Source organism: Nyctereutes procyonoides, unplaced genomic scaffold (genome assembly GCF_905146905.1).
Source record: "Nyctereutes procyonoides isolate TBG_1078 unplaced genomic scaffold, NYPRO_anot_genome, whole genome shotgun sequence".
Taxonomy (NCBI): domain Eukaryota; kingdom Metazoa; phylum Chordata; class Mammalia; order Carnivora; family Canidae; genus Nyctereutes; species Nyctereutes procyonoides.
Genome location: NW_026575151.1, coordinates 1,221,050 through 1,242,703, shown reverse-complemented (window position 1 = coordinate 1,242,703; position 21,654 = coordinate 1,221,050). Strand labels below are relative to the sequence as shown.

General features: G+C 38.6%; 1 protein-coding gene across 9 annotated transcripts in view; it reads right to left on the bottom strand.

The window, feature by feature from the left end:
- The window catches only part of FAM13A (family with sequence similarity 13 member A), a 310,890-nt gene that overhangs the window by 31,167 nt on the left and 258,069 nt on the right, over positions 1–21,654 (bottom strand). For all 9 annotated transcript variants that reach the window (XM_055312970.1, XM_055312972.1, XM_055312971.1 and 6 more), the window contains 3 exons: positions 13,369–13,445; positions 12,919–12,961; positions 3,397–3,544 (listed from right to left, as the gene is read on the bottom strand). In XM_055312970.1, coding sequence (XP_055168945.1) covers positions 3,397–3,544; positions 12,919–12,961; positions 13,369–13,445 — 268 coding nt within the window. The remainder of the gene's footprint in view (positions 1–3,396; positions 3,545–12,918; positions 12,962–13,368; positions 13,446–21,654) is intronic.

The following is a 21,654-nucleotide window of genomic DNA, read 5'->3' as shown; positions in this document are numbered from 1 at the left end:
ACTTGGAAACATTTATGAAAGATAGTAATAACATCAACCAACACTCACATATAGTGCCTGTTAGGTGCCTGTACTGTGACAAGCACTTTGCAAATATTAGCTCATTTAATCCTTGCACCAAATTTACTAAATGAATACTACTACATCTGTTACTCATTATTATTTGTTGTTTCACGTATTTAAAGATGGAGAAATTGAGGCCGAAACTGTAACACATTTACTAACTTGTCCACAAAGCTGCTAAAGTAGTAGAGGCAGGATTTGAACCCAGGGCATGCCTGGTCTTAGCCATTATGGCCCACTGCCTGCCACAATACAGAATTGGCATTGCTGAAAAAGAGGCATCAGAGAGGAAGTCAGGACATTTTGTTACCTTGAATCATCATTTTGCTTCTTTTGGTCTCAGCTTTCTTATCTGTATGATGGGAGTGTCCGGTAAAAAGATCTTTAAGATCCCTTGCTTCTGCATTCTTTTAGAGAATTTTCTTCCCAAAGGTTTTTTTTTTTTTTTGACAAGTAGTAAACAATAAGAAATATGAAGTATTTTATGCCCTTTAAAAATGTTCTTTTAAACTTAACTTCACTGGGACAAAGTTAATAGAATAGTTGAGTATTTAAACACTTCCACAAATGGTACCCCCAAATCAACATGAATTGGCTGATTAGGAACATTCTAATTATGCAATTCTGAAGGGCTTTATATAACAAATAATAATAGTACATTTGATTTGTGTATTCATTTAATTTTGGAGAGTGGAAGTAATAAAATAATAACACCATGTGGATAGGTAAAGAATGAGCCTAATACATAGCTACATACAGAGGGAAAAAAGAAAGAAAAAGCATGTATTATTTATCTGCCAACAAAGCATGACTAGACTCTGATCCTACATTCACTTTGAGAGGGTTCCACTGTATGTTGGCTATGCAATCTAATTATCAGGTTCATTTCCTTTTTTGTTTCCCAGATACAATATGCCCCCAAAACCAGAGAACATCATTGCCATATGGGGGCATTCTTCCCTGAGGCTAGCGCCAGCAGGCTCCTCAGTGAGTACCTTCTCTCCTGCCATTCTAAAATTCTACATAAGAGAGAGTGAAGTGAGTGTGCGGATGGGGAAGAGATAAGCAAACCAAACGGAGGGGGTTACACTACGTGGTGGCTTGGAGCCTGGCAAGGGAGACTTCCAGAGGGATTCTGGCTCCGATGGTTTTGCTAACTATTTACTTCCCTTTATGTATTTTGTTGTACTGGTTCACATTCCCAGTTTAAATTAGTGCAAAGTGGATTCCTTACTGCAAAGCTACCATTTTGTTTGTTTCTTATTGAAGCTATAAAAAAAGGTAATATTTTAGTGACTGGACTTATGGCTCTCATCTGAACTATCCTTCATGCAACAGTTCCTTTACTTTGACTATACTTACTATTATAATGTAACTTGAGAATTTAAAATATATGATAAAAAATGGCCACTGAAATCAGTAACCAAATGATCAGCCTTGAAATGAACCCATGTAGATTTTTAAGATATGCAAGTTCAGTAACTAATGCAGTAATTGGCAAAAAGTTAACACAAGTCCTTTCATAAATTACATAATTAGCATTTCCAAGCCTACTGTATATTTCCCCAATAAGCTTTTTAAAATTCCTTCTAGTTTCCCAATATAACCTAAAACATTGGTTCCTTCATATTATTATTAAATTATCTATTAGAGAGTTCTTTATATTAAGTAATAGAACAGTTTTAAGGAGACTGTAAGTTAGCTTTCAACTATGCTGGAGGGAATTTTCATACTGGACTTTTCAAATATGCTGGAAGAGATCACAAATTGACTGACCAAGATAAAAATAAACTGAGTCCATTTCAAGAGGAGGAAGAAGAATCTCCCTGCCCCTCTACTGAATACACCAGGATAATGTGGTTAATTTGAATTCTGTCCAAAAATCCTAGTTTTCCTCTGGAGTTTTGTGTTACTGATATGAGGAGACCATATTACTGAAACCCAAATACAGCATTTGTTTTGGCTACCGCTTTTTTAATTTTGTTTGGATAACAGTGGCTACTATGGGATGTTTTTTTTTTTTGGGGGGGGATGGGGTTTGTTTTTAATGTAGGAATTTAAAACACACCTGAATATTCCAAAGTACACAAAACAAAAGAAGAATAAAACACTACCCAGGAATGTATCACTGAAATTTAAAACAAAACAAAACACAACACCCTGCAATTTTTTCTAGTAAGCATATCATGAGCTGGGAAGGTCTGAGAAAATCTTTGACCCACTGCCTAATTACATGGCAAAGGGCTGGAACATGTTTCGTGGATTGCAAAGAGGGAGAACTAGAATAAAAACAGTTTGTTTTCACATCACCAAGCCCTGGATGAAAGCATAAAGGGATTGCTATTTTTCACTTTTTGGTCTGTTTAGATCCTCTTTTGGTCCTTCATCTAAATTTATTATCACAATGACTACTTTTTAGTTTTAAAAGGGGTGGGGAAGAAGACAAGGAAATCCAGGTGCTTTGGAAAAGGACTGATTTCTTGTACTTGTGATTCTCTATGTCACCAGGTTAAGTCCTGCTGCTGTTCTGAAACCAGGCACACAACTTCTCCCTCTTTGTAGCTTCCAAACACACACACTGTATGGAGGCAGCTGGGCATGCATTTTGGATACACATTGATATATGTTTGGATGCAGACACATGGATAAGGAGAGAAGAGCAGCTTGATGACACTGTTGCCAGAACCTTCCTGAAATACCGTTTTGACAAGATTAGGACACCCTCTTCTTCCTCACAACTACGTTTCTAATGTTTTGCCAAAAATCTACCTTAAACATTGTATTGCAGGGTTTCAAGCAGAAGCACCTTTTATTCGTGCTTTCTTTGATAAGCAAATCCCTTATGTCGGCTAACCTCGCTTAAAAAAATTCTTCATAAAAACAATCACAGAAGCAAAGCATATCAAAACATCTTTCTTGAAAAAACGGGAAGATTTAACGAAGGAGGTAGATTGTTGGCATGTAGCAGCGGGGAGAGCAGCTGCAACCAGACAAAGTCCTGAATGTGTGCAGCTCCCTGAGTACTCTGCTCAGTACTACTAGAGGGAACACACATACACGTATTAGCACTCCTGGTGAGTTAAAAATAAAAAAGGCTGCAAGGTGACTCTATGATACAGGGTGAGCACATTTTCTTTCTTAGATTGCAATTACTCCTGGCAATGTTTCATGTGACACACTTCTATGCCAGGGAAAGGCTTTTCAGTCATTTAGAAATGCAGTTACTCCTACACCCCTCGCTTTCATACATCCATGTGGTGACGCGTCTCTCATTTAGGCTACTTTATATATGCCTTCCTGATATTAAATCATCCATATAGCAGACGATCCTACCTTCCCAGCTCTTCTCATCACACAATGCAGTCAGGTCCAGCTCCGGCACTTCGGAGACAAAGCTCTCCTGCTGGTCATCGGTATCTTGAGTCCTCTGCAGTTTGGTGTCAGGTATGCTGGGATGCTCCTGAATCTTCATTGTGGGGCTCTGTAATAACAGCACAATGTCTCCAAATATCTATTGCTCACCAAATCCCAAAAATGTCTGCAGCAATTTCACTCCTTCTGGACGAAACCTCCCAAGCTGTGGCTGTGGATCCACCCAGCACGGAAATCAAAATCATAGCTCGAAGCCCCCTGGATACTAGCTGGCCACTTGCATGCAAAAAGCAACCGTCCATGTGTGCTCCTTTAACTTTTCTTCTGCGAGAAAGACAAGATGATTTCCACGAGCTGCTGCTCCTGATAACTGCAGGCAGCTGACAGTCTTGATGGTTACTGATTGGGACCAGGAATGAGGGAAAGGAGTTTGTGTTTCCTTAAAGGAGTAGGACTCTGCAGACTGTAAACAATAACAAAAATCCTGCTACTGCTGTTGCTATGGCTGTAGAAGCAACATGGTGTCTCCTGTGTGCAGACTCCTTTGCCCCTTCGGGAAACAGTCCTGCAAGGCCAGGAGCAGAGGCTGTGTACACGAACACTCTCCTGCTGGCCCTGCAGGCTTAGATCAATTAAGCGGGGTTAGCTGCACATTCCCAGATTTCCTGTGGTTGTTTTCGCCCCAAGTGTGGGGAGGACAGACTATTTATGGAGGAGCTCTGGGTATTAAAGCATTGTTGCGCAAATTCAAACAGCACAGGCGTTTGGCGGCTCATCTGGACTAGCAGTAAGCAATACGGCCTCTGGAAATGAGCCAAAATTACACGGGTAGCGGGACTTTTTTTTTTTTTTTTAAAGTAAAAAGCCAAGAACTGGCAAGGTGGCAATGTATAATTTATATCTTACAAATATCCAACTGTCCCTTGTTTTCCTACTATTCATCTAGTCTGAATATTAAATACTCAGCTACACTTGGTTTTGCTCATTGGGGGCACCTACACCCAGGATGGGATAAATAGGAGATGGAAAAACCCTCTCCCAAAGGCTGCTAATTTTAGCTAAGTGATTTTATGTTAACAAAATCTGCACGGAAGTTAATTCTTTTTCACCTTGCTCTTTGGCATCTTGTAAACCCAACCATTGTCACTTTCCCTTCTCTCATAAGATTATAAACAAATGTGTTTACTCATAAATATTCTTCTCAAGTAGCACAGATCTGTACAAAAGATTTTCTCTGAGAATCACTGGAAATTTATTTTAGCAAATATATTAAAAGAAAAAACTTTAAACATCTGGAAATCATAAATGATTCCATTAATGCATGAGAAATGTTCTTCTGCTTAAAATAAGCACTATTAAGACTTCCAGCTACTTTTAATAGCTATTCAACCTACTTTGATATCACAAGGGAATAGACGGGGCTTTTACTATAATATTTCCACGAAATGATGCGCGAGGACCGCTATTTTCTTCAGCACACTGGGAATACAATGAAATATCATCAATCAGTTCATGATGAGCTACTAAAGTCAGATGGAAATGCCAAGTAAATCTGGGGCTTTAAGACACTTCCAAAACGCTGCTTGTCTGTTGGGGGAAAAACAGATTATGCATTTATGCCACAAAAGTTATTTGTTCCTTGAGCTGAATCCTAAGTGGACTAGGGCTGAATGACCGAATCTGGCACTCAGTCTAAGAGCTACAGGGTCAGTCACCAACTATTTGTGCGTGTGTGCATGTGTGTGTGTGTGTGTGTGTTAGAATCTGCATATAGCAAATAAACATTTTCTCAATAAGGATTTTTGACACTTGTTATGCTTAGAGGCATAAAAAAGGGAAGAATATAAGAAATTGGACTCCAGGGCAGCCCGGGTGGCTCAGCGGTTTAGCGCCGCCTTCAGCCCAGGGCATGATCCTGGAGACCCAGGATCAAGTCCCACGTCGGGCTCCCTGCATAGAGCCTGCTTCTCTCTCTGCCTGTGTCTCTGCCCTTCTCTGTGTCTCTCATGAATAAATAAATAATCTTTAAAAGATAAAATGAAAAAAAAAAAGAAATTTGACTCATATTGTAACCACAGCATCTTCTTCATGAAAAACATATATCAGCCCCCCGTACTGTACTACAGTGTAATGGACACAGATTTTGCTTAGAGGTAGACCTGGGTTTGCCATGTGGCTGACATTTACTAGCTTGGTGCTCTGGCTGAGGGGCTTCATTTCTTTGAGCCTCTGTTCCTTAATCTGTGAAATGGCGTTAACAGTATCAATCTAGCAAGGTTCTTTTGAAGATCTGGGAGAAGGTGTGAAAGGCCATTAGCACAGTGCCTGGAGCATAAAATGTGCACAGATGAGGCCATCAGTCTTTTCATCTTTTCTGGGCACCGTAGGAAGATGAAAGCACTGTCACATCTCAAAACGCCAGAGACAGGCATTGGAGAGGAGGCCTGTCCAACAGCAATGCAAGGCGAACCATGCTCCTCAAAGAGTGGAGTTCTAAGATGCATTGTGAAGAAACTGAGACAAGAGACATTCAGGTTCCCTGCACAGTCAGCAACAGCGATTTTGTTTGGGGGGCAGTGTGGGTGAGAGGGATTGAGGAAGTGCAGAGACAGGCACCTGGGGGGTTGGCTGGACACAGAAGGGGAGGACAGGAAAGAGGGACAGGCAGGTGATGAAGGTGTCAGGTGAGCAGATGCTGGACTGAGAAAGGGCCTGTATGCTTGGCTAAGTGTGGATCTTATCCTGTAGTTGATGATGTAAAGCCATGGAAGGATTTTAGAAATAGAGTAATAATGGTAAAATGTGTTTTCCAGGCTGAGGCCTTGCAGATGGGAATGAATGCTGGTGGGAAGACCTGCAGGCCTAAGCTGGGTTCCGTAGGCAGCCTGTGTCCCTTCCTAATGCCAGACACGGACTTTGCTTCCTGCACACCTGTGTCTGTCAGGGCACTCGGAGTCCTGCAGTGCTTGACAGAACATGTGTAAAATCCTGAAATTCTGCCCCCCCATTGTAAAAATGTGTACTTTTTATGATTGCTACATCTGTATTAGCACTCATTTCAAAGGAAATTGAGATTACATTTTTTCTACATCCGAATTAGTATCCATTTCAAAGAAAATTAAAGTTAGAAAATTACACTTTTTCCCCCTCCAAAATCCACAGATTTTTATTTATTTATTTTATTTTTATTTATTTATTTTTAAATCCACAGATTTATTCATTCCTTTGACAGCATGGTTTGGTGTACCCTTTCTGTGCTGGGCTGTGTGAGACATGCAAGCTCCCTGCACTGAGAGAGCTGACATTTTGTGAAAGAGGCTCAAGAATGCCCAGTAGAATTCTGAGGACACTTGATTTGGATGCAACACAACAATGGACCACCTTGTCAATTATTGAGTTGCCCTTCACAGTGTTCAAATGAAGTCTGAGAGTCAGGCATGTAGGAGAGGGAGAGATTACCACCCTGGGTAGGAGGCTGAAATGGATAACCCCTAAGATCCTATTATTCTAAAGAAGAGAATCAGGTCAAAAGTTCAGTAATTTATTCAGTAATAACATATATCACATAATATATATTTATAATAGGGCTATCATGCCTTATGCTAGAGATACAAAGATAATATTTACTCATTTATTTGACTCATAATTTTTACATATCTACTACATGCTAGACAGTGGGGATACTTTGGAGGACAAAATGAAATCCGTCCTAATGAATCTTACAGGAAGTGACTTGTAACCAAAGGAAAAAAAAAAAAAAAAACAAGCCAGGTAGTGATATGGACTATGGAGAAAAATAAAGCAGAATAAGAGAGATGATGGAAGTAGGGGCCATAGTCTGCTACTTTATATTCAGTGGTCAGGAAGGCCTTTCCTTGACGTGACATATGAGCAGAGATATGAAGGAAATGCGGGAATGATCCATCTATGGGAAGAGCATTCCAGGAAGAAGGCCCTGAGGCAAGGTCATTGTGTTTAAGGAATAGCAAAGAGATCACTGTATCTGGAGTCACCAGGTAAGGATGTTTAGAATATGCCACAGATAACAGGATATCACTTGCACTATGGACCTATGTTAACTTACATAAGTTTCTGGACTTTCTGGCTGATTTCCTACACAGCAGTGGAGGGGTCTCTTCTACATAAACCACACTGGCTTGCAGAGCATGGACACGCTGGGCACCACACTCACCAGCACATCCACACACTTGGCTCTGTCCTACAATGCTGTGATCAGTCCCCGAGGTTGCTCTTTCACTTGCCTACTGCTCCTAGAGATCTGATTCTCAATTTATGGCCTCACTGGTCTCACCAGAACCTGATACGGCTGCTGTGCCTGGGGATGCAGAGTGGGCTGCTGGTGCGGGCTCAGGGTTTACGTGCATATGGGAGCTAGGGTTGATGCTCTGTGGCCACCCACGGTGAAGCTGTTCAGGTTCTGCAGCAATACACCAGCATCAAAACTACTCTTCCTTTAACTATTCGTTAGCCTAGATAGGGTGAGGCACCTCTCCAGACTGTTCCATACTCTGTCCTAGTGCTCATCATATGGCATTGCACTTGTCTACTTGCTTACTTGATGCTTCTCTTAGGTCATTCATGTTAAAGTGTCAAGGACATTCTAAAGTACCAAAATATTTCTGGTTTCAACTTCTATTGTTTATATGTCTTATATCTTCAGTTAAATCAGAGAGTAAGTGAATTACAGCAGCCCTCCCTTATCTGGCGGGAGTACATTCCAAGATGCCCAGTGGATGCCTGAAACAGAGGATAGTACTGAACCCTGTATACACTCCGCTTTTTCCTATACATACACACCTATGATAAAGTTTAATTGATAAATTAAGCACAGTAAAAGATTAATAATTACTAATAAAATAGAACAATCATACTGTAGAAGTTATATGAATGTGGTCTCTCTCTCTCAAAATATCTTACTGTGCTGTACTCACCCTTCTTGTGATGACGTGAGATGATACAATGCATGATGAGATGAAGTGAGGGGAATGACGTAGGCATCATGACATAGTTGTTATGAAGATTAAATGAAGCACATATAAAAATGGCTAACCCATAGTAACTGTGAAAAAATGCTATTTCCAACTATTCACGACCTCTCTTTCACATTCATTCATCTGGCAAGTGTTTACTGAACACATGCTATGTCCTAGGTACTAGGATTACAGGAATTAACAAGATACAGAATTTAGTGTGGAAGGAAGATGCTGAATGTTTAAGTGCCAGTGTCATGAAAGTTATATCAGAAAAAACAGGATGCTAGGGAGCAAATATTCAGAGAGCTCATTTGGGCTGGGGCCTTAGGGGACAGTCCATGTTCAGGCCAAAGAATCATTAATTACTAGTCTATTCACCTGATCTTTGTCAAGACTTGCCCCTGTCTAACCTAGGTTGGATTTTTCGATCCTCAGACTTCACTGATTTTCCTCCTTCCCTGACTTCAAATAGTGAATTTTTGTTCCATCCCTTCTCCCTCCCTGCACAGGATATAAATAAACATCCTTAATAGCTTACCAGAGCCAGGAACAGTGATATCAGAGAGTATACTGTGTGATGCAGTTGGCACAGGAAGAAACCACACAGTGTTAATACAAGAACCACATGGAACCATAAACATTTACTGTTTGGCCTGACAATAAAGGAAAATAGACATAACAGATTTCCAAAATTCATGTGAATTGCAAAGCTTCAGTAGCCTTTAGAGCCTGGATGAAATGGGAAGTGAATCTAAACAGAGCTTTTAAATTATTCTGATTCTAACATTAAAATCAGTAACAAAATCCTAAAGCTTCCATTCAATACAGTGAAGTTGAAACAACAGCAATTCATTTCATAAATACTTGTTGACAGGCATATTTCAGAATTTATCTCAAATCTGCTCAGGGCAAATAAAAGCCTACATTTCGGATGTCTGATAATTAATATATTTTTTGATAATTAATATTAATAGTGAGTCTTGATTGGAAAGCCCTTGTCTTCTCTCTTTCTCTCTCCATTCTTTTACTTTTTTTTTTGAAGCAGGATTAAAAAAAGGGAAATTGTCTTTTGTTTATTATGAATGTCTTATTTGTTATCAAAGGTATGCTTCTAAGCTCTTCTAAGCAGAAGGCTTAGAAAGCATACAGAATGTAAAAATATTGCGAAAGAACTGAACACTTCATTAACTTTATACTTCTGACATAAAATGACCTCTTCCAGATAAGGTAATACCCTTCTATGTACTCGATAATTCTTACAGGTTTTGCTTTCTTGATAAAGAGATTAAGTATAAGATTACAGTTTTAATATTCCGGATTTCATACAGAAGCATGATATATTTCCACAGTAGAAAATAACTTATCAGAAGGGATCAAATTGAAGCATAAAGTTTAAGTTCCATTGTAAATAGAACTTCGAAAATCTGTATTTTAGAATCTGTATTTAGAACCTAGAAATTGCTAGTTTTAAGAATGACTTTTCCTTTGGATACTTCCAGTTGTTCACGGAGTTTAAAAAGAAAAGAACAAAGATTTTGGACTCCCAACATATTCAGGGAATAGTACACTAGGCTCTTCCTTATATTAGCTCATTTCATACAGCCCAAAAGGGATATTTTATTAAAATGCCAACCTTTCAGAAACTTCCCCATTGAAATCATATTTTAATTTTTGGCATTTTGAAGGGACTCAACTTTTTTTTCACTAACCATCTGAGATCTTGAGCAGATTCTCTTTTTGGGTAAGATTAGTTGATTAAAAAATTAAAAAGATATGCAACGAAGGGATAAACTCGTTCATTTCTCAACACATGCCTTCAAACAAAAATACATTTAGGGCTGTGACGCTTATTTCATTTTTTAAAAAAGATTTTATTTATTTATTCATGAGAGATAGAGAAAGAGGCAGAGACACAGGCAGAGGGAGAAGCAGGCTCCATGCAGGGAGCCTGACGTGGGATTCGATCCCAGGACTCCAGGATCATGCCCTGGGCCGAAGGTAGGCGCCAAACCGCTGAGCCATCCAGGGATCCCCTGTGATGCTTATTTCAAAAGTAAAGTCAGGGTTTTGCCTGCATTTGTGTTTGAGCCGCAGCTTCTAAGACCAGCCTCTCTCTGCCTATGTGTCCTTCTAAGGCGCATCTCTGAGACTGTGTTTAAAGTTCTACATTCTCATGGAGATGCTAGTCAAAACAAGAATGAGCACCTTTCCTTAATAGCTGGCATTTGTTGTCTTTATCTTTCATGAGTCTAAGAATTTATAAGGAAAAATTTAAAGGACAGTATTAATGAGGGCCAACTGTCTTCATAATGAAACTGGAAACATTATCAGAGCCATCCATGATGGGCATGCAAATGCCAACTTCTCACTCTGATGCTATAGGAGACGTGAAATAAAAGTAGAATTCTATGAGGGTTCACCACAATCTAGACTTATTTTTCACCTCTGAAATTTAGGAATTATTTTGGCATTACCAGAACATCAGATTAACTATTTAAGCCGATTAATAAGTTCTAAAAGTGCTACACATATTAAACAGTAAACAATGACATCACACCGTCAACAAGAGAAAACAGGTCTTTTTGTGGTCCATCACTAATAATTAAATATACATTTCCTTCAGGGAAAGAAGCACATGCCTTCACGAGGAGAAGCATCATCCCAATCTTGTGGAGTGATGTCTTGTTTTTCTCCTTTGGGGCAGTTGTAAAAGAAAGGTGACACGCAGAGCTTAGGCTGGATTTTAACTCACGGTCTAATTTTATCTCCTAGCTGAACTTACTATGACGACAATGATTATTAATAGTGAAAGCTTGAGGAGTGCCAATGGTAGGCTAGGTGCTGACTGGTGACTGCACATGGCTGACACATGTAAGAATATAGGACCTGGCACCTGGAAGAAGGATTTGAGATTGTTTCCCCCTGATTCATCCACTGCCATGGGAGCTGTCCACAGAAATACCAAGACAAAACTGAATTCAGCACGGATTTTGTTTGGGTGCCACTCAGAATTTATGAGAGTTTAATGTTATGAAGTCCATCCACAAAGATTGCTTGATACCTTTTAATCCCATAAAGGATAATTGGTAGAAAAGGGACTGAACTGAGAAGACCTCTCTAGGAGGCTGGCAAAGCAATTTTCTTTAAAGTAATGTTCAATGGCATGATGAGTAAGTGCTTGCTGTGAGTAGAGGAAAAAGAGCAGAGAAAGGGTGAAATGAGAAGAAAAATAAAGCGATGCTATCATGGGGAAACTGCTCTGAAAAAACTGCTCTGGTGTCAGGGAAAAAGTGTCAGCTGGCTGCCTGGGTCCCAAGGAAGGAGGCTTAAAGGAGTTGGAAATAAGAGATGAAAGATGTGGCTCAGAAGCTTTGAAGTCAGAAAGAGGAAGCATTCCCCTCCTATTATCCAGCTTGGCCGATGAAGCGTACATGACAAGAACTGAATACAGGGAATATGAGGAGTCCATAGCATTGGTAGGGAGGTGGCCATTCATTTCCAGTAATTTTATGCCAAATTGTACACGAGTGTGCATTTTTCTAAGAAGAGGGTCCGCAGCTTTTAGAATCTTAACCCCCTACACATGGTACAATTCTGAGGGGGGTAGGGACTGCAGCTGTTACTGAATCCTAGCCCCTCGCACAGTACCCACCCATGGCAGGACTCCATAGATGCTACTGGGCAACTCTATCAGCGAATTAGGACAATGTCCAATCAAGATCAGGGGTCACTGGGTTCCAGGGAGAGTTCTATGTATAAATGATATTTCAAGGATCAGAATTCAAGAACAGGTTGAAAAAAAAACTTTAAATCTGACCAGAGGGAAAACTGATAAAAATACTGAAAGTGGAGTTGGAAGCATTTGGAAGTATATTACACACACACATGAATGAAAATGGGGTTGAGCACACTGAATGGAAGCCAGAGTTGGGAGCAAGGGAAGTCATGCTGTGGGTCAGCATGGCCATATCCTCAGAAAATGAGGAAGACAGGAAATAACTAGAAATTTAAGATGTAGACAACATAAGGGAGTTAGGTATTTTTTTCCTCTATGGTTTACTTGAGACAAAACTCAGAAAACAAATTGGGTTTAGCAACTCACATGAAGTTTATCTTAATTTGAAAATTAATGAGATAAATCTCTGTGATGGATCCACTAAATCATTACCTATTTATTTCAATCACTTAAAAAAGGCATAAAAATATGGAAAATTAAACTAGTAGCTTTGACTTTTTGTTTCATTTTATGGAAAATCTAAAAGGAAATCTCTATGCTACTGAAGTTTCCCTTTGCAAGCAAAATAAAAGCAAAAGTATAGAGTTCTTAGAATTTCTCAAAGAATCTTTATGTCGCAGTATTTGCCTTTCTGACCAATCACAGTCCTGTCACTTAGTCTCATTATCCCTTATCGATAGGCTAATAATGCTTCACGTGTGCTCCCAGGAATATATGGACAGCCCCATTACCATGATTTTGTTTGCTACTCACCTCAAAATGCGGGGTGTGTCTGCCGTCTTTTTCATTTTCTTTGCTATAAACAGCAGCAGCAACAACAAAATATCATAAAATGTCAGTTTTAGAACAATGCTTTTCCTCCAGTGAAATTATGATTTATTTTAAAAGTAGGCTGAGTGGCCTTAAATTAAATTCTTGTAAAATCAAAAACCAAACCAAAACAAAAAAATCAAAAGAAAACAAAATCAGAAACACAACCATGAATATGGTTATTTGTCATTAATAGCACGATGGCAGATTTTCTATTCAAAGCATTTTCCTTTTTATAAAATACTATTGGAAAAAAAATACTATTGGTAAATATATAGACCTTTAATTCTATTCTTTTTAGTTCTTGTAATGAACACTGTGTTAAGTGAAAAAGAAAAAAAAGAAAGCTATTCATGTTCTTTGTAAGCAATGTGAAAGGAGTGCTAAAATTACCTTTCATCGGACATCAGTTCAACGTCATCAGCCCCAGGCCTCTCATGAGATGCTGTAGAACTGAGGCTTTCCATATTCTGTAACAAAACAAATCATGGTTGCCTAGTAGGAATGGCAAGAAATATGTAACAGCCGATCTTCCTTTATTTAAAATAGAAAAATCAGGGATGCCTGGGTGGCTCAGCGGTTGAGCGTCTGCCTTTGGCTCAGGGCATGATCCTGGGTCCAGGGATGGAGTCTCACATTGGGCTCCCTGTGAGGAGCCTGCTTCTCCCTCTGTGTCTCTGTGCCTTTCATGAATAAATAAATAAAATCTTTTTTAAAAAATAAATAAAATCTTAAAAAAAACATAAAGTATAATAGAAAAATCAGATAATATGAAGATATAAACCAATTCTGGTTCTCATATTTCTACCTTTGTTAAAACTAGAAAAATTATGAAAGTTTAGTATAGGGATCCCTGGGTGGCGCAGCGGTTTAGCGCCTGCCTTTGGCCCAGGCGCGATCCTGGAGACCCGGGATCGAATCCCACGTCGGGCTCCCGGTGTATGGAGCCTGCTTCTCCCTCTGCCTGTGTCTCTACCTCTCTCTCTCTCACTGTGTGCCTATCATAAATAAATAAAACAAAAAAAAAAGTTTAGTATATGCTGCTTGCATAAAATTGGATGTTGATTTTATCATCCCTTTAATGAGACTATCTGACACCATCACAGACATGATCATGTCTTTGTTAGGTACATCATCCATACCTTACAGCTAAACAGCAAAATCCAGACTGTCAGGACATTAGGGTAGTATTAGAACTAGAATCAAGGAATCTGGCCTTGAATCTAATCAGAGACCAATGTAATATTCACTGCTTATTTGAAATATTTTCAGGATAAACTGCCAATATAATATGAGATATCATATAACTTGTACCTAAACTGTAAACTATCTGTAAAAATAAATGTTAATTTAAGTACCTTTCTTTCTGTAATAGTCCTTATATCAGCTAAAATTGAAAAAATATAAACAGGAAACTTACTTTGAAGAGCATGTATTTCAGGCTGACCAAGAGGGCTTAATACTTATCAGGAGGCAAAAAGAAAAAAAACAAAAAACAAAAAACAACAACAACAACAAAAAAACTTATCAGGAGGCATACCTGTAAGTTTTTGACATGGCCAATGCTTTTTAAATACAATTCAGGTGACTGAGCACATAAGTAAGCCATTCCCATGAAGGAAGATTACAAATAAGCAAACAAGAGCACTTTTACATTCAGTAAACTGAAAAAAAAAAAAAAAATAGCTGCCCTGGAGATCTGAACTTGAACTTCATTAAATTCTAAGATTCGTATCTGCATTAAAAGAATATTAAGCACAATCCACCTATTCTATGTCATCAGAAAGACACATTTTGAAGCAACATGTGTTCATCTACATATTTATAACCTCCCATTATGAAAAATCCTTTACAAAGTAAATCTGATTAAGGTTCACAATAATCCCATGACACTGACATATATAAAAATCTTCCCAAAATAAACACATAGAGTAGAAAACTAATCTTTGGCTTGGTAGATGAATGAATTATTTTGCATTTATGTTGGTTTGGCCAACTTATCTGGAATTCTGAAACCTTAAAACCCCAGGCTCCATCAAACAGTAGAAACAAAGGGAGACACAGCGTAACATAATAGTTACAATGGTGGCTCTAGAGTCAGAATATTTGGGTTTGAATCCTAGCTCTATCATTTATCATCTTGACCCTACTTGACCCTCAATATCCACATCTGGAAAATGGAGATGGTAGTATTAACATATTAACACAGGTAGCCATGAAGATCAAAGGAAATAACACATGTAAAGCATGTGAATAATATCTGGTACATTTATTTTATATTATTATTATTTTTAAAGATTTTATTTATTTATTCATGAAAGACAGAGAGAGAGAGAGAGAGAGGCAGAGACACAGAGGGAAAAGCAAGCTCCATGCAAGGAGCCTGATGTGGGACTCGATCCTGGGACTTCAGGATCACATCTTGGGCCAAAGGCAGGTGCTAAACTGCTGAGCCACCCAGGTATCCCGATGCTGTTATTATTTCTAAAACTATGAAATTCATGTCCCCCAAAATATTTTACTGCTATTTCTCCAGTTAAGGTGATGTTCCAGACAATGGAAAGAGTGTCTGTGTCTGCCATTACTAAACATCATCAATTTTACACAGTTAATTTTAGAATGGATCTGAGAAATAAAAATTATGAAAATATTCAGTTATGTTTACATTTTATAACTCTAAAGTTTGAATTAGAAGAGGCCTCTCTAAAATGCCTCTCCTTAAACCAAAGCATAATTACTCTTATTACCTGAATGTGATCTTCTTGATAAAGGGAGTTATACCTATGACAAAGAATCTTAGTTTGTTCTCATTGGTAATCGTCAATAGATTATCAAAATCTTTAGTGTAAGATCTAGTGTAATAGTATTAGGTTTTTCTAAACCTCTGAAACATGATTTCCCAGGGAAAGCACAACTCTCTACTCTCATATCATTTTAAAACAGTGTCAATGAGATACATTTTTAATTATATGCAAATGACTATTTCAGAATAAAGAAAAATCTTCACATTAAGGCTAGGAAATATTCAGAAAGAGAGAAGAGAAAGTAAACCATAATAGTATTATATAAACTTAGATATTTCAGTAAGAATATAAGATTTTTTTTCTTCCTAAATAAAAAGAACCAAGATATAATTGCTTATAGGTCTTGAGAATTGTAAAAAAAGACAGCTATGTTATACCATGGAAAACTTTGCAAAAAGCAGCTGTTAAATGTGAGAAAGTCTAGCTGATCTCCAGGGTTAACACCAGTAAGCAGTAACTTGGACTCCCTCTCCGACTGGCTTTTTAAAAAAAATGATCCCTATGTTTAAGAACTCCCTAAGGATCTATTCTTTTTTTATAGATGTAATCAACAAAGGGTGACTTTCAATATTGTTCCATATTTCCTTCTAAGACTTCATAGTAATTCCAACTTTCATGTTGTCCACATATTTGAGACTGTTGAATATTCATGAGCTGCTTTCACTAAAGCAGCATGCAAGCACACAGTGTTTCTTTAGCAGTGCCTTAGCAAGGAAGTTGGGTTGCCCCTATACCTTTTGGAAACAGGAACATGTGAAGAATGTGTTATAACTGGCAACCTATCTCAATTTTTTTCAGAATGAAATAAGGGTAGTAAAGATCTCTGAATACAGTAAAAAAAGTACCTGTTTCCATGCGTGCAAAATATGCTATAAATTCTAACTTCCATTCTTTGCCTAAAGGGAGGGAAGATTAAGATAAAGAAACAGATCAGCCATTCCCTCACTTCACTGAGGTGGGAGAAGGGGAAAATGGAATGTACAGGTCAAATGAACAGCTGCAACGTAGACTTCCATTGTACCAGAAATTTGCTACTGGACTTTCAAGTGTTCTCCAGTTGTAATAGTACTTGTATTATGAGAAAATATGGATTTAATTCCTTTTGAAGGTTTTGAACTGCTTTATGTTCCAAACACTTCTCTAGGTGTGGTAAAAGAGTAGTTAATTAATGTTTGCATTTATTAAAGGTTAAGGTAATAAAACTCTTATAAAAATGTTTTATTGCATTAATTTTTAATTGGTCTTCTAAACTTAGGATCTTTTAAATAGGTAATTTTAAGACACAGCAAAGAACTATGACTTTAAGAATAATTTTAATGGGGGATCCCCGGGTGGCTCAGCGGTTTAGCACCTGCCTTTGGCCCAGGGCGTGATCCTGGAGTCCCAGGATCGAGTCCCGGGATCGAGTCCCACGTCGGGTTCCCTGCATGGGGCCTGCTTCTCCCTCCTCCTGTGTCTCTGCCTCTCTCTCTCTCTCTCATAAATAAATTTAAAAAAAAGAATAATTTTAATAAAATTGCTTCTTGAATTGCATTAAAAAAACAGATCAAGCTTAGTTTATAATCTATAAAATTCTGCTTCGTTTAAATTTTACCAGTGACTTTCAAAACACACAAATGTGCTATAATATAATTTATTTGGATAGTTTTTGGGTGTCAGAGGGAACTGAATTTTAAGAACTACCCTCCTCAATTATAAAAATAACCTCAAATCTAAAAATAACAAAATCCTTGAAAAAAATTAGCTTTAGACTGTGGAATTTATTTTCAATTCTTCCCCTAGGTCCCTCTCTCTGTTGTGGCATTGAAAGTCAGGCTCAAAACCTGTTTGACCACTGAAGCACTTGAAAACACTTGGAGCAAAAACAAATTTGTCTTCTGAAACTATAAAATGCTAACAAAACCTTTATAGAGGGCACTGAAAAAAATGCTTTCCCTCCATATACAAAAAGCTGAGTCTGAAGGCTGCAGAGAACACTGCTAGTCAAAACAGTTTCATTATCCTAACCTTGAGCTCTTAGAGAAGAATATTTGATATATTCTCATTTACAAAGGATTAACGTGTTTCTTTTTGTATCCTTTCATAATTTTATGTTTTGCCTTAAAACAGCTGTATAACTTAATCCATATTTAAAAAGAACTACAGAGATGATACGAGGATGCTGATAGAAAAGCTTGCTAGCTACCCACCCAAATTCAGTCTAATTTCCTCCCACAGAAATGAAGGAGCCACATGCCCAGGAGCAACACATTCACCAGTCTCTCTTGCAATGAGATAGGACTACATGACTAATTCCTCTCCAACAGGATGTTGTGTGGCTTGCAGGCCTGGCCAATAAACTACCCCAGCAGGCACATTCCTCAAAGCTCATGCTCTCCTTCTGTGAGCTGAAAAGGAGATGGAAACCACCATGGTTCATTGGATGCTACTTGAGGATGACAGAGAGGAACCTGGCCTGGGTCCCTGAAAAACTGCATAGAGCAAATCCTCTACTCCTCTCTCTGGCCCTCAACTCCTATTTTAGGTTGTTACGGGAGAAGGAACATTTACTGTGTTCAAGATCTTGTGTTTGGGTGTTCTTATTACACAAGTTACCCTTCATTGCAACCATTCATGTGCTCCTTTTTTCCATCACATTCTTTTGATGAGTGCTGAACTCTGCTGGGCTTTAGGGTACAAGGGTGACAGGTGAACCAGACAGACACTGATCCTTGCCATCATGACCTCTGTATTTTGGTTACTGCTACAACTGTAGTTTGCTACACTGTTAACATTTCCTTTATTTCTAAATAGTTTCTTTCTGAATAATGGTAAAAATTGGCAAAACATAAAATTCAAAGTGACCATCACATTCTTTCCTAATTCAATAGTATGCAAAGGAAAGAAATACTAGATGTGTGTCTACCCACTAAATATTGATTAGTCCCAAAGTGCTCTCATTGGAGCCTTTCTTTTTGCTTATTCCCTAGATGTCAGCTCAGACCATCCCAAGGCTTTAAATGCCAACTGGTGCCAAAGACTTCTAAACTTCTTTCATTTCTCCCTTGAACTCTAGGTTCATGTATCTGGCATCATGTAACTGCCTACTTGATTCTTTACTAATAAACATCTCAAGCTCAACATTTCCAAATGGAACTTCTGATTTTTCCCCCCTGAATCTGCCCCTTCAATAGTTTTCTCCATCTTTCCAGCTAGCTATTCTAAAGGTCTTGGTCATCCTGTACCCTCCTCCTTCTTCACACCCACATCCAGTCTATTAGAAACCCTCTTGTTTCTACCTCAAAATACATCAATAGTCTGACCTTACCACTTCTACAACTATCATCTGATCTAAATCAATATCATCTCTTGCTTAGATTATGTCAATTATTTTGTTTTAGTGTTTTTTTTTAATCCCTTAATACCTCTGGGCTATCCCCCCTTCCCCAGGCTATTAACACAGTTGCTAGAGATTCTTTCAAAAGGTACATCAGATAATGACTTTCTTCTCTTTGATCCTCATCTCACTCAAGGTAAATCCCAAAGACCTAAAAATGGCTACAAAGGCTTAAGTGATCAGTACCCTTGCTAATCTTTGACCTCATCTCTTAAAATCCTCCTCAATATTGCTCCAATCACAGTGGCCTCTTGCTTATCCTCAGTAGGCTAAGCCTCCTGCCCTCTCTGCCTAGATAGCCTCTCCCCAGATTTCCTAATGGCTCACTCCCTCACCTCTTTCAGGTCCCTGCATAAATCTCATTGAGGCCTGACCCAAGTATCCTCTGTACATCAATCCTACACCTCCCACTCTTCCTGTCTTCTCTGCCCACTTCATTTCTTCCCACAGCATGTATCACCACCTGACTATATATTTTCTTGTGTTTTATTTGATCCTATAAAGAATGTAAAACTTCATGATGGCTGAGAGTGTGTCTGTTTTGATAACCACTGGGTCTTTAGTTCCTAAAAGAGTGCTTGTCATATAGTTTGTTGTATAATTGAAGGAATGAATAATGATAAATCAGTGGCTCACAATATTGGGCTTTTTTACACTGTATGAATACTACCCAGAGAGTTGCTGCCATGTAGTTTTTGACAGGACCTTTTGCTGAGTGGTACTACACTGAAAACAATGGTTGAAAATTGCTGCATTAGGTAGAGGACTATTTTACAGAGGAGAGGCAGTGTAGGGCTGGGAGCAGGTGCAGATGTGCAGACATGCTGGGTGCTGTTTTGATATTCCAGGGCAGCTACAACAAGGGCTTAAGTGATGTGATGGCAATACAAAGGGACAAGGGGGACCTTCATAACATTTTAAAAGTAGAGTCAACTAAATTTGACAACTGATTAAAAAGCTGGAAGAGGGACTGGGGGCAAGTCCAGGAAATGTCTTAAAAAGGGATGAGAAGATGATGGTGTGATGATATCAGATGGCTCCCCTGGAGAAAAAGAGATCAAGAAGGGGCAGACAATGAGTTTTAATGCATTGATTTTTTTTTTTTTTTAAGAGGTAGGGGAAGGGCAAGGGAGAAGAGAAAATCTTTAGTAGACTCCCCGCTGAGCACAGAGTCTGATGCAGGGCTTCAGATCACGACCTTGAGATCATGACCTGAGCTGAAACCAAGAGTCAGATGCTTAACCAATTGAGCCACCCAGGTGTCCCAAACAAGTTGACTTTCTAAGGTGAACTGGGGAAAGTTTCAATCAAATATGGACTTTCAAGGGATATGTAGAGAGGTAACATCTGACGCCATGCAAGTGGAAAAGCTCTCAAGTACAGTGCTGATGGAAAAGAGAAATGAGACAAAATTTGGGGAACATCTATATCTAGATATGCTTTGTGGAAGATGATCCAGTGAAAGAGATGACCCAGAAGAAAGTCACTGTGATAAGAGGACATGGAGAGGTCAGTATCAGAGAGACTGAGGGAGAGAGTTTTAAGAAAAAGGGACGAAGTATCAAGCCCCACAAAGACTTAAGGAGTAAAGGACCAAGCAGACGTCAGAGCACAGGGGTGTTTGAAGGCCATTCCCAAACCATGTCCAAACAGTGACATGGAGGAAGCAGTTTCTGCAGAGAATTGGGCATAGAATCTGGGCTACTGGGGTTGATGAGTAAATGCAGACTATTCAGAACATCTGATGGCAAGTGAACAAAAGAGACTGGTTATCAGAACAGCGAGGGCAGAAAGGGATTTATGTATGAACTGTGTTCAGTTTTCCCTATTCTTTAGCACATTTAGTTGCTTTCAAATCTCAAAAAAAAAAATACCCCACAATAAGGTATTAATATTCCTACTTTATGGATGAAGTAACTGAGGATACATAATACAGCCACGTGCCATAGATATTAAGTGATCAAATTGAAACAGAAACTCAGTCTGACTGCAAGAGCTATGCTCTTACTTTGAACCCTGCCTGTGATTTCAGAAGGTACTCAGGACAATAAATGTTTATTTATTATTTTTTAAAGATTTGAGAGAGAGAATCTCAAGCAAAATCCTTGCTAAGTGTGGAGTCCAACGTGGGGCTCAATCTCAGGATCCTGAGATTATGGCCTGAGCTGAAATCAAGAGTGGGACACGTAACTGACTGAGCCACCCAGGCACCCCTAAATAGATGTTGTTTATAAATAAGAGAGCTACTAGACTATGTATTTGTTTTTTACATAATGACTGCAATGCTTATTATAGAATTAGTATCATATGGAGAACATTTGAAGAATGAGGATGGAGTAACAGTTGCTTCTAATACCACTACCATCATCATAAATTACTTGAGGCACATTTCCTTGCAGTATTTTTTCTTGGGAATGGACATTGTTATATACACTTATATATGCACTCATATATGTATATAATACATACACATATATGTATACATGTATGAATGCATAC